This window comes from Clupea harengus, unplaced genomic scaffold (genome assembly GCF_900700415.2).
Source record: "Clupea harengus unplaced genomic scaffold, Ch_v2.0.2, whole genome shotgun sequence".
Lineage (NCBI taxonomy): Eukaryota > Metazoa > Chordata > Actinopteri > Clupeiformes > Clupeidae > Clupea > Clupea harengus.
In genome coordinates, this window is record NW_024880339.1 from 1 (window position 1) to 24,999 (window position 24,999).

Genomic DNA, 24,999 nt, shown 5'->3' on the forward strand with positions numbered 1-24,999 from the left:
TCATGTTAAATAAATGTTTTCTCTCATCAAACTACACTCAATACCCGATAATGACAAAGAGAAAACAGTTTTTTTGCCAGAAACAGGAACATTGACGTACGTATTCTGGCCCTTTGCTATAACATTGGAAAAATTTAGTTCAGGTGCCTCCCATTTCTCTTGATCATCTTTGAGATGCTTTGAGTTCGCCTGTGGTAAATTCAATTGATTGGACATGATTTGGAAAAGCACACACCTGTCCATGTAAGGTCTCACAGGTGACAATGCATATCAGCACAGGAGCCAAGTCATGAGGTTGAAGGGACTGCCTGCAGCACTCAGAGACAGGATTGTGTCGAGGCACAGATCTGGGGAAGGCTATAAAGAATGTCTATATTAAAGTTTCCCAGGAGCACAGTGGCTTCCATAATTCTTAAATGGAAGAAGTTTGGAACAACTAGAACTCTTTCTACAGCCGGCCAAACTGGAGGGTGACCAATAACCTAATGGCCATTACTATAAGACTGCACCGATCTGAGCTTTATGGCAGAGTGGCCAGACAGAAGCCTCTCCTCAGTGAAGAACACAGGAAAGCTGGCTTGAAGTTTGCAAAAAAAAAGCACCTAAAGGACTCTCAGACTGTGAATAACAAGATTCTCTGGGCTGATGGAACCAACATCGAACTGTTTGGCCTCAATTCTAAGCATTATGTCCAGAGGAAACCAGGCACCACCTGCCCAGTGCTGTCCCAACAGTGAAGCATGGTGGTGGCAACATCATGCTGTGGGGGTGTTTTTCAGTGGCGGCGACTGGTCAGGGTTGAGGGAAAGCTGAATGGAACGGAGTACAAGATATCCTTAATGAAAGCCTGGTCCAGAACACTCAGGACCTCAGACTGGGCCGAAGATTCACCTTCCAACAAGACAATGACCCTAAGCACACAGCCAAGTCACTGCAGGAGAGGCTTTGGGACAACTCTGTGAAAGTCGTTGAATGGCCAATCCAGAGCCCTGACTTGAGCCCAACATCTCTGGAGAAACCTGAAAATGTCTGTCCATCGACAGTCCCCATTTAACCTGACAACCCTTGAGATGATCTGCAGAGATGAATGGCATAAAAATCCCCAAATCCAGGTGTGCAGAGCTTGTTGTGTCATACCCAAGACTCGAGGCTATAAATCCTGCAAAAGATGCTTCAACTAAGTGCTGAGTAAAGGGTCTGAATACCTATTTCAGTGTGATATTTAAATTTGTCCTTTTTAATAAAGTGTGCTAAAGATTCTAATCCTGTTTTTTCTTTCTTATTATGCAGTATAGAGTGTATCTTGATGAGGGGGGTTATGAATTTAAATAAATGTAACATAAGGCTGCAACATAACAAAATGTAAAAAAGTGAAGGGATCTGAATACTTTCTGGTATGTAAACCCATTTCCCACAGGTGCCATTGACTCCACCTGAGACATTCTCTGTAAAAGGTGCACCTGTCGCACTGGTATTATGTGTTATTACAGGTAATGCCCTACAAGATGGCGAACGGACGATATTGGTAGGCGATATTGCAGTTAAGGAGTCCTCCTGCCCACGGAGCCTCGTCTCAGTCGGCTCTTTACCGGTGCCTTTGATCTATCTATCTCTCTCTCTCTCTCTATCTCTACTGCTCTCATTGTGTCCCGCTGAATGCAAACTACACAGCTGAGAAAAAAAAAGTGATTATACAATTCACCAAACCTGAAACTATATTATTCAGTATGAAGACCGTGAGGTTTAAACAGGTTTAGAACAATAAATAATCACTTGGGCCATTATTACACACATCCACAGCACAACACTTCATAAAGGGTGTCTCAGTGAACACAGTTATTTAAACCTCTTTTTATTCATTTATTCAGCTTTATTTACTGGTCATTGATTCATGAACAATACACTGGGAGAGATTTGGTGTTCGTTAGCCGTTCTGAAGTAGTCTCAATCACACCATTGATGGGCTGTGCATCCTCTGACCATTAAATTATTAATGGGAAGAATAGAATACAAATGCAAGTCAATGGGTAGTGGGACGGTTATTCACTCTTTGGAGGAAATAAGTTAGAATGGAAGAACAGTCGACTGGATGTACGAAATAAGGGGGCCATCTACCGGTGTATTTCAGCTCAAGCAACTTCAGTGACGAGGAAGAACTTGCAATTCACCGTAAGCAATGTTTTATTTCCAAAATGTGGACAGCATGCTGTCACAGACTCTCGTTTGCATGTTCTATTAATCATCTAGTCCATTTATAAATTCCCTCATTAAAATAGCCTTAAAGTATTCATTTTGTCCCCCGAGGCTGACCTTATTCATGCACTGTCCACAGGACAGAGGGTAGCTCACATTACTGCCTGTGCTGGTGCGCACCTCCCAGTTTTATTTTTAATCCATATGATTTCCGGATGGATATGTTCCGCGTACTTCGCCTGTTAACCTTATGAGCTGGGTGTTATGCTGTCAAATATTGAACAGGATTTCAACATGCCGAGCAGCCTTGCCATTGTGCGCACTACTATGATTTCTTGAAGGAAAATGTCGAGACGGGGGCAGTAGCCTACGCATTGACATATTATACTACCCTCTAGTCACTGCACTGTCAGCTACATCGACGTGGCGATGAGAAACGATGGAAGGCGGAACTTGCTGCAGCTAAAAGCTATAGGAGTAGATTGTGAGATATTGTTAGGGCTACGACACGTCCCCCGGTATCCACGTGTACTCAGTCATTAATCACAACATAGCACACTTGCGATTTCAGTAGCCTACTGACCAACGACCATTGGCTCCCCACTATCAAGAAGCGAAGCAAGACCTCAGTAGCAAAGCAAGGTACGGATGCGTTTGATGGTAACGTATGCGCGTATATTTCACCGGGCCAAAATGTTGCCTCGAAATTTATTTGTAAGCGAATTAATATGCCAGTGGTACATTTGCATAGCTTAGTCTACCGTTGCATTTAAGTTACAATGTTTCCTTGAATTCTACTAGTCAGAGTAACATATATATGCTTGGTCGCCAGTAGTGACATCTCTACAACGTGTGCTGTACCTAGGCTACATAGCGGCCTATAAACAATCTTAGGCTAATCAAGCAGGCTTAGCCTAATTAAAGTTTGTGGCATGATGTGAATTTACAGTAGCATAAACAGTGGATTAGGAGCAGGCTCCAATCAATACACATGTGTGTTTATGCTTCCATGCATGTCTGTCGGTGCAGCCCTGTCTTATGTTTGGAAATGTTTGCGGTGGCTGCGGTCCTCCTCGTACCATTCCTCGTCCAGGGCGCGCCGCAACAGGGACAAGCATCCGAGAGGTATGCCGTGTGGAGGGGACTGATATCACTGTAGCGGCGTTCTTACACGCCTTTCTTTATGTTTTGTGTCTTTTTCTTTCATTCTGTCTTAACTTGTTTAAAGTGACGTAATCTAATAGAATATATATTTTAATTTGTTCTTTGAAACATCTGGGTATTTTGTTACAGTGCATTCAAATGTGCACCTTTGGACTCAGGTGTATTGTCACAGGCTCCACCTAAATGGATGAACCACTCACCCATATCTTATGATCTTTTGCATAATGGCTTGTCTGTCAGTATTGTAGGTCACACACAATAAGGTGGCAAGCAGTGTCGGAGTGAACTGATTTGTTTTTGTGTATTGCTGTTATTAGTTTATGTAAATTAGCTAATTTATTTATAACTCCTTGATCAGTTTACAGAACTCTTTTTTTTGTGTGACATTGTGTTCTCTGTCTTGACCTTGTCTTCATAGGTTAGAGTCCACTGGAGACAGTCCACCTCTTCCACTGGTCAATCCCTTTGGTTCTGCAGATGAGAACCGCAGGTAGACTACTGCTGCATGGCTCTTACACTCTTCAGTTGTCCAGGGGGATAGCAAATGACTTTCAATTGTCACATGGGACATAACATAGTTTCTGTTGTTGTCCGTTCTGCCTGGAATGTTTATGCGCTGGGTAATCAGACTCGTGGCTGTGGTAATCAGGGGTACAAAGTCTGCAAAAGATTATGGTGTGATTTCCACAGGTGAAGACAAGGACATGGCTTCTGCGTAGGAAAAGTAGACTAGAGTTTGTTTGTTTTAAAGTTGTACCCTTTACGCCATTCAATGTACATCTCAGTAGACTGACATTACCCCACCATTTCATACCATTACACATTGGGCATAAAAAGGAAAATGACAAATTGCCCTTAATGCCCTACAGCAGATTGGCACAGATTGCAAATATGTCACTAGAAGTCATTATGATTCAAAAAGACTCCGGCACCTGTACCGAGCTGTTTTTAACTCATCTCTGATCTTTTAAAAGACTCAGGCACCTGCACTGAGCTGTTTTTAACTAATTTCTTATCTTTTAACAGACTCTTGCAGAGCTATATAAAGGCTAATTTGAAAAAGCAGGCAAATCCTGACGTCACCACATGGGAACAAGGTGAAGACCACTCACCGCGATTGCCGTTATTATCCTCTGTTTGATACAGTGTCAAAGATGGCGCAGTCCCAAAGCTCTTTATAATATGTGTTTTGTCATTTAAGTCTTCTTGTTATGGTTCTGTGGTGTGTGCATACTAATGAAGCATTCCCCTCTTGTCTTCCAGAGGTGTTCTTCCTCTTCTCCCTTCATGACTATGACAAAAGTAGCCAGCTGGATGGCCTGGAGCTAATGAAGCTGTTGTCAGATTTCCAGTCACATCATTCTCAGACCCCAAAATCAACTGATGGAGTGAGTTTCTCTTGAACCCATAACCACTTCTTACCAGGGGTGTAATTAGAAATTGTGCATAGTTTATCTGTGTTATTCTATGCTAGTTTCAGGCAATACATTTTTTGCAATCACATTCTATTCAGAACTGCCTGAGATGTGACCTTGAATGGGTCTACCTTTGGAGGCTGTCTGGGTGATTCTGTTACGTATCCATTGGGATGCTTACTGTCGATTCACATGCATACTGGCATCTGGCATACTTGGCATCTGACTTCACATGACATTGTAACGTGGAAATGAAGCCTTACCAAAAAAATGTTACATGTGGAAAAGTGTCCACCAGGGGTCCTCATCAGACATTGTTAAATACTACACCCCTCTCTATTTGTTCTTGGAGATATGAATTACTAATGAACTGAACACCTTGTTGTCTTTACCATTCCTCAGGTGGTTGCCATGGTTGACTACCTCCTGCAAACTCAGGATCAAAACCAGGATGGTTTACTGGCTCCGTCTGAGCTGCTCTCCCCTCCAATCCAGGCTAAGCTAGAGGAGGAGGCCCCCCAGCAACAGGAACAACCAGAGGAAGAACCAGCACAGAAGGCTGAGGCAGACAGGCCATCTGACACTGCTAATGAACTGGGGCAACCACAAGAGGAGATGCAGGAAGGCAAGCAAGAGCACCGGCCTGAGGCACAGGAGGAACAGGTGCCTGAGGAGCAGAACGTGGATCAACCAGGGGATGTAGGGGAACTGAAGCAGGGAGGTGAGCAAGAACACGCTCAGGAACAGCCAGAACCGGAGGCCGTCCAGGAACAGCAGCAACAGGCTGAGGAACAAAGGTTAGAGTTGAATGCCATGGATCAACAGAACCGTCCTGTGCACCAAGGACAGCCTGAGATGTAGAGGGAACCTTGTTTGTACTGTATGCAATGCTTGTGGTCTGCCTGTGATAACGTCTTTAAAGACCGGATATAGGAGTCAGCCATAGCGGACAGACTGTTGATGGATGCTGTGGTTGCCAAGACCAAAAGCAGTTTTTTTTTGTTTTTTGAGGGAAAATTCAACAGAAAGGGAATACTATGATCTTAATTGCTTGGTTTTTAAAATCATGATAGAATTGTATTTAAAACCTTCTCGTGCAATTTTGAAATTATTTATTGACAAATTGTTGACAATTATTGCACTTTCACACTTTTATACTGTTGCAATATATGTGCATCCTAAATGACTATGCATTTTAGACAGAAGGTCTATAAACAAAGTGTTTGTGCCTAATCTTCATTGCCAGAGAATAGGTTTGTTCCCCATCCAAAATCTACTCTTAGGGTACACTTAGTTTAAGCAAATCACTCATATTGGTGCACTATTAACTAGACTTGACTAATTGCTTCATGCTGCCATAATGGTCATGTTTGCAACACTATGGGATTATTGATTTAAAAAAATGAAGTGTAGATTGAAAATTCTTTTGCAGACCAAATTGTGTGTGTGGGTGTCAACCCTCCATTAGATTCAAACCCCACAACCGATGATGCAGTAGGACTGGATTTTTCTCTTGACACCCAGCTTGCTCTCAGTGACAAGTCTTACTATATGTGATATGCAATATGTGAAGATTTCTACAGCTGTCCAGGGTCTTTCATATTTTCACAATCACAAATCCCATGTATTGACTGCAAAGGATATAGCATGTGTGTTTGAAGCATTTTTAACTGTACTTGAACAGTTAGCCACAAGGCTAAACTATAGCATTTTTAAGAGTGTTGAAAGACTGGCCACAGCTTGAGCTTCTTAAGCAAACGGACTTCCTAGTTTTATGTAGTCCACGAACAGTCACAGTACACAACACACAAAAAAAAACCTTTGAGGAGGGATACAGTGAGTGCTATGCATGAGAAACATGAACACTTTTTAAACATGGAGTTCATTTGTTTACTTGGGGGAGGGGGGGTCCAAATAAAATGCCAACTGCTTAATAAAGTGGGTGTTTACTGTACTTTATTTTTGTTTCCAAAACACGTTTCACTGTCAACAAATGCAATCAAATGAGCATTGAACAATTTCATGTATTGAGTGGATTGTACAACATCCCCCACGCCACCCCCCAGGAAGAACTGAGAAGTACAAATCCAAGCACTGAATCAATTCCAAATGAAAAACTACCTTAGGAAAACACAACAGCATCATGATGATATTGAGGGGAGTGTTTTAAAAACACACAACAAAGCATTAAAACATGATCCATTCTCTGATCTATAAACATGGCCAGAACGAGCATGTTTTACATCCACAAAACTAACAATACTACAAAAGGTCTCTAGTGGCTCCATTGTGCAAAGTTAATGACCCTGTCCACTTCAGCTCAAATCACATATTCAATAAAAATCATTTCCTTAAACTAAAAAAATGTTTGCCATGTCTGAATCCATTTAAAAATGGGGGGGGGGGGGGGGGGGGGGGAGTCAAAAAGCATTTACTTTTAGAAATAAAAGTCCAACACATTGCATCAGACAGCATTAAAACTCAAGACACAAGCCAATCACCTAGAAAACAGCCGCTGGGGGATGCATTATGTGGATGTGTACAGGGCTGGAGGGTTCGGTAAGGGCAGTAGCATCCACCTGACCTCAGGTTCGTCCGCCATCGCTCCACCAATCACAAACCATATTATGCAGGGATGCCAGCAACCATCTCAGACTCAATGCCACAGTGATCTGATCCCTTCAGGATTTTGAAAAAGCCTAGATGGAAGGAAGAAAAACAAGCATCAAGATCACAATCTATTCCCAAATATCAACCTGGGTTAGGATAAAACAATTAAACAAATCTAAAACAAAATCTAAATATGTAGACATCTTGCCAGGAATAAACCTTACCACTAATCGGTCCTATAAACCACCTTGACCAAAATTAAAAAAAAAAAAATTAAAAATTCCAACCACTTACCATTTTCGCCCCAGTCAGTGTTCCAGGAGTTAGCACCCAGCCAGTAGGGGGTGCCATTCTCTTCTCCCCAGCCCAGGACCTTAATGGCATGCCCTCCAACCGCAGATCCAGTCACATGCTGGTACACTCCTGAGGGCAGAAAACGGAAGAATCGAACAGTCACCACACGCGGATACACACGTCTGGTTAACACACCTAGCATTTTTTAGGAATTAATTAATAAATGGGAAAAAAAAAAAAAAAAAAAAAAGCAGACTATGACCCTACAGCAGTACTCACCACCCTTGTACAGCAGGAAGTCCTCATAGACAGTGAAGGCGCCCTCTACTGGTCCATTTTCAGAGATCTCTTTCATAATCTGCTTCTCCTCTTCCCCCACATTATAGGAGCTCTTGCCTGCAATCATCCATTGGGCAAGAGGTTATAAAACACAACTGATTTAGAACACAAGGTTTTAGATCACCCCCATTGTTTATTTATAAGTCAAGACAACAAGAGTGCATAATTCATCTTGCATTAACAACAACTACTAACATAAACAAAGAGAAACTAAGAAACAGGGTTGATAAGAATTAGTGCCTCTGCAGAGGGGATAGAGAGACCAAAATGAGAGGCACACACACACACACACACTCTCTCTGTGGCCTTACCGTAGTGTTTATCAGATTTGTAAGAGGGGGAGTATCCAGCCTCACAGCTCTTCGCACACCTGGGAGTGTCGCCACCCTCTCCACTGCATGAGGGTCGAGAGCCATTCACATGGTGCTCACAGGGCTCAATGGTGTAGGGGCGGCAGCCTGTTCACAACAACAACAACAAGATATTAATGCTAAGCCACCAGGGCCCCGTTCCTCGCTAACTGAGTTACCCGGATAATTTTCAGGATAAGATTACATAAGTCAGCCTTTCCGGTTCCACTAAGCAAGTTTGGCAAAATCACCATAGCAACACCGCCATAAACTTGAACCTGCTCCAGTGCAGGCTAATTTAAGTGAGCTGGATAAACTTGCCACTCCCCTGGAAAAAAATGGCAGCTCCCTTCCTGAGAGATCCCATTGATGAAGGAGCGATATTAGTTAGATTAGCGTTTTATAGGGAGAGAGTCTCTTCAAGATCGCCAAGATCCGTTATCACATCATGATGACTTCTTATATGAGCGCTATCGATTCTGCCAACAAGGAATCATTTATTTACAAGACCTTCTCGAGCCATATATTGCGAACACCACACACCGCATCCGAGCATTGACTGTCTCACAGACTGTATGCATAGCCTTGCGCTTTTTTGTGAGTGGTACATTTTTGTACAGTGAAAGCCGCTGCATGCCGTGCTGTTCCTAAAGTTTATTTGGCGCTTAAGAAACTTCTGGATGTGTTCATTACATTCCATGGCCATGTCCGAGTAAATGCAATCAAAAAGGGTTTTTATGGAATTGCAGGTAATTGGGTTATTCAATATTTCACCATTTAATGAAAATAATAATTCATTAATAAAATATGATGGAGGACACTTACACACTGGTAAGGAGGAGTGGAGAATCAAACTAGCAACCTTCCAATTACTAAACGACTCCTCTACCCCCTGTACCACTGTCACACATGTCGACACACACACACAGATCCGCCCATACACAGATTCGCACACACATATTGAAACTCCTACTTCTATATGGTCATCTACACATACATGTATATACACATATATACTGTAGTACATGATCCATAAGCGCATATACATATATCCTCATAAGTATCTTAATTCAAATCAATTAGATACTCTTTGGGCTTGTTTTTATCTACTTATTCTGAAAGAGTTGATAATTATTTTCACTAGCAAGATCTGCACATTTAAAGAAATATGATCTGATTGATTGGGGTAATGAGACAATTAAAATTAGCCTATACATTTTCCCAACACTTACGCATTTAACTTGTCGCGATATTTTGCCATGCTTCTTGTCTTGCTCTCACAGCGGTGTTGGATTTTGCCATGATTATGGTCTTGTATTCTTCATAAGCGTTCATAATGATCTCATGCTCGCTAGCGGCGAAAAAGACGCTCTTTCTTTGAGTTTAGTTGCCATTATACTCCGTTAGAAAATCATGGTTTCGGTGATCGACGCTTCCCCCTTTTGAAGTAGGACGGGCACACGCAATTATCCTGATAACTGAAGTCTGGTTCGAATTAACGAGATTGTTAATCAGCCTTTGAGGAACCGAGATAGCTGGCTTCAATCATCGGGTTAATTTAAGCTGGCTAATAGGACATTTGATCGACTTAGTTGAACCACGTACGAGGAACGGGGCCCTGAGGGCAGAAGAGCCCTGTGCTAGACTGCATCTAAAACTCAACACAGCTGGGACTAGTAGGCATGCGTGTTGTAACTGATACCCAACTTTAAACAAATACAACAGGTTCATCAAGTTGGCAGGTCAACTACAGCAAACATCCGGACACAAGATGTGGCAGTGAAACGCTACAGAAATGAAAATGCTTTTTTAAAATGGATCCACAGGGGGGCCAGCTGCTGCATTACTGTATAAAGGGGACGTCTGAGGAACTCACCAATATGGGAGTCGTAGAGTCCACCTGACACCAGCCCCTGCTTGGTCCAGAAGTCCCATGCTGCTGATGGGTAGCCACCATTGCACCTGTCAAAAAAAAAAAAAAAAATGATGTATATATATATATATATATATATATGCCTTACTATCAATTAATAAATCTCTTAGAAGCAACAGGTGATTTCTAAGCAATTACCCCCTTCATATAAATCAATCCCACCAAACAACATCATTGGATGAGCTCCAAAGCTTTGTATACGAAATAAAATCCTTGACCCTTCATATAACCTTCAGGAACTTAACAAGAAACCCTCAAACACCGTTTAACCACCGGCTGGAGCAAGATTATCTACAAACAAGATAGTCTTCCTCAAAATCCACCCTCAGTCAGCTTGATGATCAAGCACTTCACCACAAGCACTCACGCTGACGTTGAAGATTGAGGGAGCTGTTGAGACAAGAGAACGGCCACTCACCCCATTCCACAGGACTTGCAGCAGGTCAGCAGGTCCTCAGAGGAGATCTCCACACTCACTTTGCTGTCGCTGTGAATGCACACACGGTCAGACATGGCCTCGGCAGCACCAAAAGCCTGCAGGAAAGGAGGAAACTCATGATGAGGGGATTATACAAAAAAAAAAAAAAAAAACACTTCTATAAATGTTTCACAAAATTAGTTGTTAGTGTTACTATTGGGAGTTGAGCAAGCAAGCCAGAGTCAATATGTAACTATGACTTTGGCACAACAATACTTTTTGGAACCCCGCCTGCGAGATTAGGCAGGAGCGGCCGGCTGTAGGGATAAGCGCCTCTTACCCAGCAGGAACCGCACGAGCCCTGGTCCCTGATCTCTTTGATGGTGGGACAGTTGGGCCATTGCTCTCGTGAGTCAAAGTTAGTAGGGAAGTTCATCTCCCCTGCATACTGCACCCTACAGAGAAAAGGAACGGAGAGTCTCGAGTGGTGCATTTCCACTGTGCTAGGGTGTGGGTGGTGGGCTGTGGTGACTGCGAACATTACACTTCCTTTTGACCTTTGAATAACATTGCCTGCATCTTTCCACTACGTCTGAGAAGTGACTACTTACTTTGCACTCTTCCTGTGAGAAGTGTTTACTTACTTTTTCCAAATGAATATTAAATTTACTTATCGCATGCAAGTATGGTAAATCCAGTTCTAAAAGTTTAATATTCACAAAACAGAAAAAACCCATCTAAAATTTCAATTTGCATTACTCCTAATTCACCAAGTGTTTCTGAAGTTTAGAACAATATTCCATATCAACCAAAAATTGGTTTCACTTCCTTGAATTGACAATTGTGCAAGACACACACTCATGACTATTTCCCCTCAATTCCTCTTTAGACGTTCCCCCAATAACGAACTCACATGATGGGAAGTTTGGGTCCTTTCAGCAGAGTGCCACACAGCTTCTGCACATAGCTGTAGTCCACATTGTGAAAGTTGTGGCCAGCCTTCGGAGGGAAACAATGATAAAAAACATTACTTCAAATACTCCCCCCCCTCTTCGCCAGAACAAGTGACCAAAAGTTCCCCCATGACTCAACCACTATACAATGACTAGACGGATTTGACCGCTCTAGAAAATGACACACCAACAGATGAGTATTTAAAGTATGTGAAGTACAGTGAATTAGCTGGAAAGGAAACAAGATATTTTATGCACATTGGATCTGGTTACAGTTCTGTTTGTCTCCAAGTATTTAGTTTGCCTTACAGGCTGATCAAGAGCAATGCCTGTTGAGACAAAGCCTGTTGTCTGGTGTTGAATTCTTACCTTCCATGTGGTGTTGGCCTTGTTAATGTAATTCACCATTTCATGCGAGAGAGGGGGAAGACGTGGTCTGGCCCAGCAGCTCGCCAGAGCAGTAATGAAACACAGGTAAACCAGGCGCCACATTCTGAGAACAAAAAAAATAAAAAATAAACACCACAGCAATAATACTATAGTAGGGTCTCATCTCAATGCATTCCAGTAACTGTTGATGGTACACTACACCTGATCTTCAAGGACACAAAAACTTGCCCAAAAAAGGAGTTTTGCAAAAAAGATTCAAGTGGTCACCAGAAGGAACCAGTGATTCACAGATAAGGGTCCCATTCAGACTCAGACATGCACACTGAAGAGACTTCGAAGTCAGGACATCAGCTCACTATTTTAACTTGTGTTTGCATAACTGAGTCAAGAGAGCATGACAAGGACTGTTGTGCAAGCCAGAGCAGAACTCATATCTCCCATTTCAGAATCACCTGCTAGTACACAAGGACACAATGCAGCCCACTGTCTGTGGACGTCCTTCCTGTGTACTTTGTTAGACTGAAACCAGAAGCAGTTCAAAACTGGAAACCAGAAAAAGCCTAACAGTTGACATACTTTATTAGGTTCAGATTTCGGTTTAGATTGACGTCTTTCCCCCCCCCCCCATTTCAACTGACAGGCTAGAACTAGGGTGATGAGATGCGAACTTACCGTAATGTGGGATGAGTTACAAGTTTGTGTGGGACAATGTGGGACTTTGATAAAATGTCCATATAGCTGAATAAGAAACATTTGTATTGTGCCTTTAGGCTTGTAAACACCTACACTTTGATTTCTAGTCGATTCCACAGCACACCAGTTAGGCCATAAAACATACAGGATAGATATGATGAGCAGTGCTGTTTGGCCACCCAAAGACTAATTTTGCAATGAAACACGTCTATCGATAAGACATCTCACAAGCACTGGCCATTACACTCCCATCAAAGGCAACTGACCTTAAGCGAAGCATGTAACCATGATGTCACTTGGTAGCTTTTACATTATCTGCAAAGTTTGTGTAAGTTTGTTTTTTCGTTTGACTGGCGGCAGTCATGGCCTCTTGATTACCTCCTTCACTGCGCTCTTCTCAGCCAGTGGATGAGAGCCAGGCTTTTAGATGAGCTTGGCTATGTTGCATTTGTATGAGCCAAGCTGCTGCTTTTGACGTAGTGTTATTAAATTGACAATAAACTATGCCACAAAGACAAGAAGCGGCTCATGTGCCGGGCGGGTTAAAAAAAAACGCCTACATATTTCACATAGCCCATTGGTTTACTTTTGACAATTAAAACCAAATAACCAATAAATGACGGGACATTATTTAAATCCCCGAGTTGCAGGACAAATGGTCAAAGTGTTGTGCAATACAACGCAAAGTGATTACGCTATAACATCCTTTCGGTTCTCCGGGTTAACCACAAAGCGCGTGTGATGGGGCGCATGAATCAGCATCAGAATCACTTCCGCAAAGTAGTCAGGTGATTACGTTATCTACTCTTTGTCAACATCAAATATAAGACTTCATAAACCCATTCGTGATAGGTATGGGGAAACGGCCAAGACACACACGACGTAAGGAATTCGACTGGGGAAATGGTCGTGGGGGAGAAACTCCACCCGTACCCGTGGTTGTGATTGTCTCGTAAACGTCAGATTGTTGTTCGTTAACAGCTCCTCGCCTTGATTTCAGATTTGTCTGTAGCCTAGAAGTCATATAACCAAGAGAAACAATATAGCTTTGTTTCGCAGGTGCGTGAAGCACAACACACTCGAATGCTTAGACAAAACATAAATAAAAGAGGATGAAGTTGTTTCATTTTACGATCATATTACTGTATCATGTTAGCGTGACTTTTTGTTCTATGAAGCTACTGGTGTGAGACCATACAAGTTAAGACAGGCCTAATTGAACTTGCACAATTTTTAGCATTGTATAAACTTGATGAACCTCCACACGACTTCTAAAACCCTAAGCGGATTCGAGACAAATATACAACGTGAACTAAACGACTTGCGTTAACGTCAGCATTGCTGCACATAGGTAGCTAAATAGAATTAGCTTGTTTTGTTTTTCGTACAAACAAATGAGCATACAGTTATGGCGAGTAACGTGGGTAGGATATGTTACATCTGCGGAGTTTGCTCAGCAGATAACGTTATTTAATCTTACGTCTGGCCAAATAAACATTAATCAACTGTTGGTCCTTGCCTGTCCACAAGAGCTATCCACACTTCGTTTGACAAGCTGTTTTTTTACGTCGTTAGCTAGCTGGGGGTGCCCTCACAGAGCTAAAGTAAACACCGTGACCTAGTTTCCTCTTGTTTTGTAGCCCACTGTACAATCTAACGTTATTTGCGAACAGCCTCTTTAGCATTAGCGGCTAACGTTAGCTGGCGAGCTATCCTAACTAAACGAAGAAAACCCGTTGACAAAAGTGAATCTCTTTGGCAATGGCCTTTGCTTTACTATACAGAAAAGACATACAAAACACCCAACCTACCTTACTGTCCACTGACTGACACTCTGCTAAGGGTTGAAATTCAGCCTAGTATCAGACGCCTGAATAAGTGGTTTGAAATGCAATCATTGCTTTCGATTCTGTTTTTAAATAGAAGTTTTCAATCACGTGATCAGTCATGTGAACATCTGTCTGGTGACCCTCACGTGACAGAAACTCTGTGAAACGTGGCGATATCACATACAAAAAAACGTTCATTAAAGATCTAAAAACATCAAAAAGTATTTTATGATACCTGTTTGTTAATGGTTTTCTTTCCAATGAGACGTCCATCTACACACGGCTATTACAAATATGCGCACCTACTGTCTTCACTAGGGGCGCTGGTGTACAAAGCACTGATTACACAAGTGTTCTCGGATCTACTCATAATTGATCATGAGTATTATAGACCAACTTGCTGACTGTTGCATTTTGACAACATTGTGACTACATCAAGTGCTTAAACCACATGAAAGTTAGAAACTGAGTGAATTTATCTGCAACTCAACAAGTTTCCAGCAATGTAACAATTTCCCCCAAGGCCAAAATATCTAATCCCTTATTCAGCCTTCTTTCAAGTGTGTGTATTACAATAGAGTTAAGGTCCTATTTTAAAGATATCCTTCAGTTTTCAGTTCAATACCAACCTGTTTTACTTATACAAAGGGAACTTTCAGTACAGAGATAATAATAATAAAAAAGAAGTAATTCATGATTTATTTAGGTAGCCTACTAAAAAAAATTCAAAGGTCACTTTAAAAACAGATATCCTTGCTTCCAATAATACAAGTTCAAATTTCCAATCGTCGTTTTAAAGAAGTTTTTTCAAACTTATGCAGTTTGTTGTCCAATTTAGGCCAATATAAGCCTAACTGGTTCTGGTCTATAGATATAAAACATTTGCCAAAAAGCACCCCAGATAGCCTACCAATTGTCGGAGCCCTTTGATGAATGTCAAGCAGAAAACTACTGACAGCATTTTACCTTCATGGCTAATTGTTTGATAGAAAATTCAAGTAGGCTACTTCCAGGACGTCTGTAACACTTTACTGGCTTTTAAGTCCTCAGAATAGTTTGTTTCTTTTAAGTATCATTTAAGGGTCATGGGAATCCTCTTTATATAGGGGCGACAGTGATACAGTTGTAGAGAAGTCGTTTAGTAATCAGAAGGTTGCTAGTTCAATTCCCTGTCGAAGCGTCCTTGAGCAAGACACGGAACCCCTAATTGCTCCTGATGTGCAGTGTGCCATCAGTGTAAATGTAAAATGTGTATACATTGTAAGTCACACATATGTAAGTCGCTTTGGATAAAAGCGTCTGCTAAATGACTAAATGTAAATGCATACTACATTCCGACACGCATTTCTGCGTAGGCCGATAGGCTGTGTGTGTGTGTGTGAAAGAGATTCTGAATAAAACAAAACCAGTGCGTTCCCTCTTCATGAGACAATAACGTTTTTCATCTCTCTTTATGTTGAAGACAATACAATTAATTGTGTTGATAACACACATGTTTGTAAAGGTTTTTGACATCACCTTAAATTTGCGTTTTACATGGTAGCATTGACAGAGAAATTATTTTCAAAACATATGTAAACATTTTTTTAAGCTGAATACGACCGCCCAGGATGGAGAATATAGCACTAGGCTACTGTCGGATACGTCTTTAACATGCGTGAGTGACGTAAGTTTCAGAACTTTCAGTGGACGATCTGACGGTCGTGAAACGGCTGGGTCCTCAAATTGGGAAACGTCCGTATCCGGGAGTCATATTCTGCATACCTGCAAAGAGAGATGCCGTTGTAAAACTCGATAGTCCTGGACTTCTGACTCAAAACATGCAATATGAAAGAAGAACATGGGCGATGTGGTGCCAAATATTTTTGTTCATGGTGACCGCAGTCATAATCCTGTCGGAAAGAGTAGCGCGTAAGTCAAGTTTTAGCAGCTAAAATATTTTATAAAAGCGTATGGTGTATATCGTATCGTATATGTACATTGAATTGTAGTAACATATTTGGCTAGTTTGTTCAAGTTTTGGTAGCTTCAGATGGCATTGATGACATGAAAACTTTCTTTTCAATTTAGGAAAAGAACGTGTTGTAAATAATGTTTGGCATGCACACCGCAAGGTAACAGGCTAGACAATATTTAGACTAATTTAGTTAGTGCATAAAGTTAGTGCCTGCTCAGGAAGACGTTATTGTCTAGCCTACTTCGTACAACAGAAAGCGTTTTCCAATAACCATTGTGGCATTGTCATATTTGGGCGCCTTTTTCTGGCATTCATGAATGAACAGAAGAGGGGGCGTTGCCAGCCACTTGGCACAGATGGATTGCATTACAACCACATGGACTCAACGGAACCATAACGGCGCGCAGGCTACTGTTAGATGAACGCGCAGAATGGAACCAAATGTCACTCAGTTATACGCGAACCTTTTGTCTGGTCAGAGCTTCTATCTTGCATTGTATTATTCTTTGTCTCAAATTAACTTATTTTTTTTGTCTTTTCCAGTGATCTTCTGCTTGGTGCATTTCTTCTTGATTGGCCAAACACTGTGGGCATGTCTATCGCTAGGCCTGATACTCCCCGGGTCAGTTGTGCAGGTCCTCAGTTTCAGGTGGTTTATGTCAGATGCAAAAAAAGGGAGAACGTTAATGATCCTCATCCATGTCCTTCACATGGGCATCTACATACGGTAAAACTCATTCTTTCACCTTGGTGGATCTAACTTGCAAGTTAAAGAGGACTCAGTATACTTTGCAAGTTAAATAAAGCTTCATCTTCATTTGGCAAGAGGCCGTTTGTCTTGGCCGTCCTCTGTATGGTGTGATTCATAACATCATAAAACAATTATTCCTTTCGTAAACATAACAATCATGTCTTTTGAAAAGGTTCTATGAATGCTTTACAGTGATTCCCAATAAGCACCGTTAACTGTAAACTTGCAATGTCACAGTGAAAGTTCCTCTCCTTGAACAGGCTGTGGAGGTGTATGAGGTCCCTGTGGCATCAGCAGGACAAAGCTGCCATGGGGGTGGGCACTCTAGTCATGCAGCAAGCAGACGTGTCGGCTCTGTGCTTGCTGGAGACCCTGCTCGTCAGTCTCCCACAGACACTACTGCTCTCTTACATCATCTGCGGCACTGAGGAAGGCCTCTTGTCACCTGGTGAGTGTTCATACTTGAAGAAGATGCCTGTTATGTGAGTTAGACAAGTAAATTAAACAGTAGTTATTGTTATTGTTAAGGCATTTGGCAAACATGTGTTCAATGTGTCTTACAAATCATATAAAAAAATAGAATGTTTATTTATTCATCCAAGTTGTTCATTAAAGTGTATATACTTTAAGTCAGGTTAAAACAGTAGCAGCACAATAGATAGCTAGAGTACCGGTACTTTATTTATTCCCAAAGGAAAATTTCAGTATTGCAGCAGCAATTCACATACATGACCAAAACACACATTGATAGGTGAAAATTCACCCTAGTTACCTCAGGACTCCGGAGCTGCATATAAGTATATTTATTAGACAAACATATAATTGCAATCGGGCTCACTCCCAGCACAAGGCTGAAAGTGAAGCAATGATAAACACATCGCACAAGGTTTTTATAGACAAAAGTTTAGCGTTCAGTAGGGATAACCACGTGGTGGATTTCTGACGCTCGAGGCAAGGATGGAAGTTTTGCAGAAGATTGGAAGAAGCACAGTTCGTCCCTTCATATCACTTCTGGTATAAACATGCTCTTGTACATATGCAGACTAAGTGGCACATAATAATCTAAGTTACACACACGCACACAGAAACACAGAAAAGCCATGTTCCTGCTTTCATAAGCACATGATTCATACAAGGAATATATTAATACAAGGCACTTGATTCATATATTCTTAAGTAACAGTGTTTGGAAATTATCTCCATCACACATCATTTACAAAAGCCCACAATGAGGTATGTAAAAACACAGAATTACAAAAGATATGCGTATATACACAACAACCATTATACTAGATACAATAAATTTAATAAAAATAGAATTTAACTTTAAGGTAAGATATTGCTATTAATGTGCAAATGAAATGTAAAATGTGCATTGCCACTCAGAGGAGGAGTCTCTTCTCCCGGCACAGAGATTGTAGATGGCTACTGCGGTGGGCAGGAATGACCTCCTGTAACGGTCCTTATTGCAGGGGAGATGAGGCGCCTACTGGATACACTCTGTTGTCTGACCAGTAGGTTCTGTAGGGGGTATGTAGTGTTGTCCATTATGTTGAGCAGCTTGTGCAACATCGTTCCCTCCACAACCAACTCTTGGGGCCTCAGAGCAGTCCCCAGTACAGAGCCAACCTTCTTTATCAGTTTGGTCAGCTTTGATGCTGCTGACCCAACAGATGGCTGCAAAGAAAATTACACTTGGCCAGTTACAAATTAATTGAACTTTTCTCTCTCTTCTCCAGTGTCCCTCTCCTGTGGGCTCTGTCTGCTGTCTCTGTCCTGGGGGCTGGTCCTCTATAGCCGGGCGTGCTCTCTGCTCCGGCCTGGTCATGTGTCCATGCCACCTGCTGCTATCGTGTGCCAGCTGATCTGGAGGGCCAGCATGTTGGGGGCCAGAATCACCAGCCTCGTCTACTTCACCAGGGTCTTCACCTGGTGGGTTTGTGGGGTCATAGGTGAGGACACTGGGTCAACCTGGAAAAATACTAAAGCTCGTATTGTAATAGCACTTGGTTACGAAGTTTTTGTTTGTGAATAGGAATTGTTATGATTTTTTGTGAGGATAAGTCATTTATGTATGATGCCAAAACAAAATGTATGATGAATGGCCCCAATTATGAAGAATTCTGTTGTTGTTTATAATTAGGAAATATAAAGATAAATGTCTCTCTGACTTACTTAAGTACTTTAGAAAAAACAACACCTTGACAGTCCAAATATAATTGGACTTTTTGTTTTTGAATTCCACCCGCAGGTTTTCACTGGCTGATTGCATCCTTCTGGCTGGTCTCCCAGCAAACAGACATCTGCAGAGGTACTGGGCTTTGGCGTCTCTTCAACTGCATCATGGGAGCCTTACACGTCTTCTTCTTCCTGAATGTGAAGGATGGCCCCAGCAGGTTCCGCATGGCAGCCTTCTATGTGGTAGGTCTGTCAGGGTTCTTCCGGCGCAGGAAACACTTCAGTGCATTTTCATTCAGTTGCTGGGCCGATGCTCTCATCCAAAGCAACATGTCCCATCTTTTAGCTTCAGCCACAACTTTGGTGGATAACCAAGTGACTTGTTTATGACGGGTTGACAAACATTTGGTTGAAAAACTACTTTCATTTTCCATGTCTTTGACTTTAAAAAAAACCAATACAATAATGCAATTATAGTCATGGCAGTGTAGAAACACCGTCAGGGCAGTAATAAAGTTTTTTAATTAGAATATATTCTGTATTTGTGTGTATTTCAGGTCATGTTGCTGGAGAATTTTGCTCTGCTGCTGTCAGCCTCTGACATATTGTCTGAAGCATCCTGGGGAAGCTTGTGCATTCCCACTGCTGTTCTCTGCAGCTTCCTGATAGGTAAAGAGTTCATGCTAACTATTCTTTTGTTGCCTGTTAGGTTTAGTAATAAATCACGATGTAGATATTCACTAAAATAGATCAATTACATATGTGATACAGTAGTAGTAGTTTCCAATCTTTCTGTGGGGTTATAGCTTCCAATCTAGTTTTCTTATTGCAGAAAATCTCAGAGATTCAGTGAGACCCCTTAGAGACAGTTAAATATGAGAATCAGTCGTGTATGTTCCACTGTAGGGCGGTACGAGGGCCACACACTCCTGCTCATATATATTTATACTTTGCTTATACATTTTCTGCTTTGTGTTTCAGGTGTCATATCTATGACGGTTTACTACCGATTCCTTCACCCCAAATCCACTGAGATCCTGCAGGGCCTTCACCGAAGCCAGTCTGCTCAGGCCAGCTCCTCTTTGGGAGAGAAGAGCGCAGCTGAACTCTCACTCCACAGACATGGTACTTTCTCTATTACAGGCTATGCCCCGACTCTGGCGCAAACAGAAGAGTCAGAACTCAGCACAGAAAAGCCTAATATGATTCCCAAACACCATCACTGGTTCTTAATCTGCCTTGCTGTCAAGACAGGAGACCGGAATAAGGTAAACCTTGCCTATGGTCCTGAATGCTTGGCTGCTTTGCTGGATGTAGAGGAAGGTCCAGAGTACCTCGATGAGCCCCCAGACGCAGAGTCTGCATCAAAACACGACAACGAAGAGCAGCTCTCGAATAAAAGAGAGAGCCAGTATGTCACTGTCAGTACGTCAGTGCACCAGATGCATCCTTCGGAAAACAACAGGGAGGCCACTGAGAATGACCCAGAAAGTTCTGGTACTGGAACCAAACGGGGTTGTCCAGAGGGGAAGTCCAGTCTGGAGGAAAGCGTGGAGATGGACTGTGACCTTGATGACTCGGATAGCACGCTGTACTTCAGCGCTGACCCCACCAGTCCTCACTGTGCCAACAACATGCCTGTGGTCAAGGACACCAACCTGGAAGCCATGGCACAGCTCTCTCCTGTACGCAACCAAGAACCAGTCCAGTGGGGAACCAAGGAGCTCCTATCCAGAGAACCGTGCTTCACGTCCACTCCCAGACATGATCTTAAGCCTAAGGAACACAACAGACTCCAGCCAGCAACTTTCAGAAGGCAGGTCCAGTTTAAGTAGGAGTGTGACTTAGTATAGTATATACAGAGTCTGCATTAGGGACAATTTCATATGAATAATCCGCACAGAAACTCAGTTTTTGTTATATGGTGTAGTTATGTAGTTATGTGTACATGTATGCAGTTACTATAAAGATTCCTTAAAGTACATAAATATAAACATATCTGTTGAACCGGTGGGACAGTTTCCATGGGAAAACACTATTCATATTTGTGGTGTACATGTACACAATAAGAAGATTCATAAGATGCCTGTACAGTTTAAAGAAATACTGTGCATTTGAAATCCGAAAAAAAGAGCATTTTGTGGTTAACATTAACATCCACACAGTGCTGTCCTGGGCGGAATCTTCATTGGATCATTGGGGCATTTTTCATTTTGGGAGACCAGTCGTTTATCCATTCATGTTTGCCTTTATTTGGACAGATAGCTGCTATCCTCAATAAGCTGATATTACAGCTACTTTTTAATAGCTAGTTTCTTTTTTTCTATGTTTGTGTGTTTTATACTATATATGTATATACAACGCACTTTTTTTGACAAACTGCCAATGCAATATGTAGGCTTCTCTTGTATGTACTGATAACGGTATGGCACATAGTATGTGGGGAAAACATACATTCAGTGTGGTTAAAATTTACTGTAAAACTTATATTCCGTCCTCATGGTACTCTATGTGTAATGGGAGTCATATATTTAATGTACAGATATATATATTACTTAAAATATGTATTTTGCCACTTATCTTTTTAGTGGAGTGAGACTTTTGTATGGTTTTTAATGTTTTTGTTTAACTTGTATAATTGGAGATCATAAGGCTTTATTCTCAATAAAGCAAAGCCTATTTACATTTATATTTAATTTACAGCATTTTGTTTGTTTGAAGTATATGACTTTTGGTACTGTGGAATAAACGAGTGAGAATGGTTTTGGAAACAAATACCAGTATCAAGAAAAGAGAAACCCTCTATTGCAATGCAGCCACTGTGCATCGATATAAACTACCAAATCTAATAATCTAAACTACTAAATCAGATAATTTTACTGAATTGGGGACAGTTATTCATCATTTGGAAAAAAAAATAGTCTGCCATGATAGTGTACATACTACTGAGCAACACAACTTGGGTACAGTGTGTGGGTATCTGTTAGCTCCTGATACCAAAAGTATAGTTCGGCAGCAGGGGGCAGCATGTCACCATTCAGGTCTTCAATGCATGCAGGTGCGCTCATGTTTGAAGTGTAATGGTTGATGTGTACCACAGCAAACTTGGGCTGAACAATGCCTTATATTTCATTGAGTGATAGGCATGTCCCTCTATTCCTTAAACACACACACACACACACACACCTTTTTCCTCTTTCATTTCATGTTCAATTCAGAGGACATAAGTGATGACCTGCTCTCCGATCCCAATCCCACCTCACAAAAAAAGTAGACATGCTGCACATATGTCATGATCTTAGGAGTTTATTTCATGTGAAGATGCTATATTTGGTCTCCTCTCCCATCTTTTGGCACATATTACCCCATTTCCATACACGTCTCAAGGCTCTTTGCAGCTTTCGTCTTTTGTTCCACCCAGAAATGATAAAAAATATTGTTACAGACCGGAAGTGATTTTCCATTAAGTCATTGTCAACTTTGGGAAACGAGTGATCCTTATGAGGCCTACCTCGTCCACCCAGCCATGGAGAGAGATATCACCTTTGTCAAACCACGCTAACGAGGTCAGTGAGGTGAATGATGAACATTACAAGGAATCGAATAGAAAGCTGTCTGCTCTGGTCTAACAAAGGCAACAAGTGGTAGAAAATCCTCTGGTGTTTTGGATCAACAGTCCACACTGTCACACACAACTGTCCTGATTTTGCGATTTGTAAGACAAGGCAGGTGATTTACGAGAAACGAGCTACAGCGCTTGAAGGGCATAGAAGGAGCTTAAACTGAGGTACTTTCTGAACCTAAAACTTTGGCACCTCTTCTGACAGCCTTCATCCTTGAACTAAGACATACAGTACATGCAGAGTGTTCTCACTAAATTCAGACTCAACTTTTCTGAAGGACAACACAACCTACAAAACTGGCACCACAGGGAAATGATGACAACAGGGGAAAACGCTCTGGCTTTTTGCTCATCATGCTATTGAACTACTGTACATCTCCCGGAGCTCAGAGATCCAGGAGTATTTCAGAGGGGAAGCTGGTTGGCCCTTATTTAAACTGGTGACTACTGTGCACGGAGCAGACTAAAGGCGAGCAAGGTCACAGGGATGTCAAGTTTGTTAAAAGAAAGTAAAAGTCATCCCCCCAATATAGTTGGATCAACTATCTCGATGGGTTCCCTAGCCAGATCTTAAAGCTGGAGATGCAAATAACTGGTGAAATATGTAACTCAGTGCATGGAGCTAGAAAAACTAGGAGGGATTTTGCAGGTGCTTTTTATAATATTTTTTATAATAAGAACAATGCTTCTAGACAATACAATACTTGTGGAAAAACAAACAATAGTAGTGCATCAAAAATTGCCGTTGTCAATATCCCCATGGACTCCATGTATGTTTCTTGTATTTCAGATGTTTTTCTGCACCTGCATTCACTTTTTTCAAGTTATGAGAGGGGGGCATACAGAAACCGGATCCTGAGAAGACATAGGAATACTGACAAACATTACTCTCCGTGTCTTCTGCATTACAGTACATTAAGCATTAGAAATACTACATGTGACATATTTAACTCTGAACTAGGCCTCTGCGATGTTCGGCAACCAAACCAACCAGTAGCATACTGACTATGGAGAGGATCCGACTCCAACTCAGTGCCCCCTTTACACTGTGGCCAAACCTAGTGGTTAAACTTAGTTCCTGGTTCAAGGAGCGTTTACACTCTACTGGGCTAGGCCTAAACAGGGCTTAACCAGGAAGTCAAGCCTTAGCAACAAGCCCAATATATTAAATCCTCAGTGTACACTATGGCCATGATTTAATAATTTTTTGCTCTGTTTGTCTGTCCATGGAATGTTGTAAAGTGTAACTATGGCGGCAATTTTTGTCGTTGGTAACATTGCCCATAGTGTTAGTAAACACATCAGGGACTCTAGCCCTGGTGCTTGTACCCGAGGATAACGTTTCTGGGCTTACATTCCAGGCCTGAAGGCTCACAGTGTAAACGGGGCTATTGTGTACATGTAGTGTATCTGTGTGTACGTAACAGAAGTAGGCTACCCGAGCTGACATTGCTTTAGCCATATCCTGTTGCGCATGATCCTGCCCAGAGTCTACTGGAGTAGACTGGAAAATGTCTGTGTGCAAGCTACTAAACAGAGGTGGGCTACATTAGCTGACATTTTTTAAGCCACCATATTATTATCCTTGTTTTTATTTATTTTTTGATGGCTAATGGACTCAAAACAAATCCCCTTAATCTTAGCATTTCTCCCCCACTTTGGGAATCAACAGACACAAAAATAGATCTATTTAAATAACAGAAATTTCATTAAAATATGAGATGTCTTCAGGCTTATTTGTGGTTCATCTTAAATAATCATCAGGAAACCAAAGGTCAGCATGAGCAAAACCACAGTGCACGAGCCATATATTTTCAGGTCGGAACATGTCCCAAGGTAATACTGGAAAATCTCCTCAAAGCCAGCATCTTCAAGCACAACGCCTTTCATTTAGTCCCCTCGAAAAAAGC

At 41.7% G+C, this 24,999-nt stretch overlaps 3 protein-coding genes across 3 annotated transcripts; 2 read left to right on the plus strand and 1 right to left on the minus strand.

Moving 5' to 3' along the window:
• The first annotated feature begins 2,323 nt into the window (after positions 1-2,323).
• On the plus strand, positions 2,324-6,710 carry cgref1 (cell growth regulator with EF-hand domain 1). The gene is made up of 6 exons (XM_042706649.1): positions 2,324-2,835; positions 3,223-3,318; positions 3,776-3,847; positions 4,384-4,454; positions 4,621-4,745; positions 5,175-6,710. Exons 2-6 carry the CDS (start codon positions 3,242-3,244, stop codon positions 5,631-5,633), a joined length of 804 nt encoding a protein of 267 aa, XP_042562583.1. The 5' UTR covers positions 2,324-2,835; positions 3,223-3,241; the 3' UTR covers positions 5,634-6,710.
• A 1-nt stretch (position 6,711) lies between these two features.
• ctsba (cathepsin Ba) lies at positions 6,712-14,700 on the minus strand. Its single transcript, XM_042706648.1, has 10 exons — positions 14,564-14,700; positions 12,039-12,162; positions 11,630-11,715; positions 11,057-11,171; positions 10,717-10,832; positions 10,242-10,327; positions 8,327-8,473; positions 7,956-8,072; positions 7,677-7,805; positions 6,712-7,471 (listed from the first exon to the last, which is right to left on the minus strand). Exons 2-10 carry the CDS (start codon positions 12,159-12,161, stop codon positions 7,398-7,400), a joined length of 993 nt encoding a protein of 330 aa, XP_042562582.1. The 5' UTR covers position 12,162; positions 14,564-14,700; the 3' UTR covers positions 6,712-7,397.
• Positions 14,701-17,363: 2,663 nt separating this feature from the next.
• Positions 17,364-22,204, plus strand: LOC122131931 (XK-related protein 5-like). The gene is made up of 5 exons (XM_042706650.1): positions 17,364-17,737; positions 19,029-19,241; positions 19,541-19,710; positions 20,025-20,136; positions 20,449-22,204. The coding sequence occupies exons 1-5, from the start codon at positions 17,563-17,565 to the stop codon at positions 21,300-21,302; spliced, it is 1,524 nt and encodes a 507-aa protein (XP_042562584.1). The 5' UTR covers positions 17,364-17,562; the 3' UTR covers positions 21,303-22,204.
• The last annotated feature ends 2,795 nt before the right edge of the window (positions 22,205-24,999 follow it).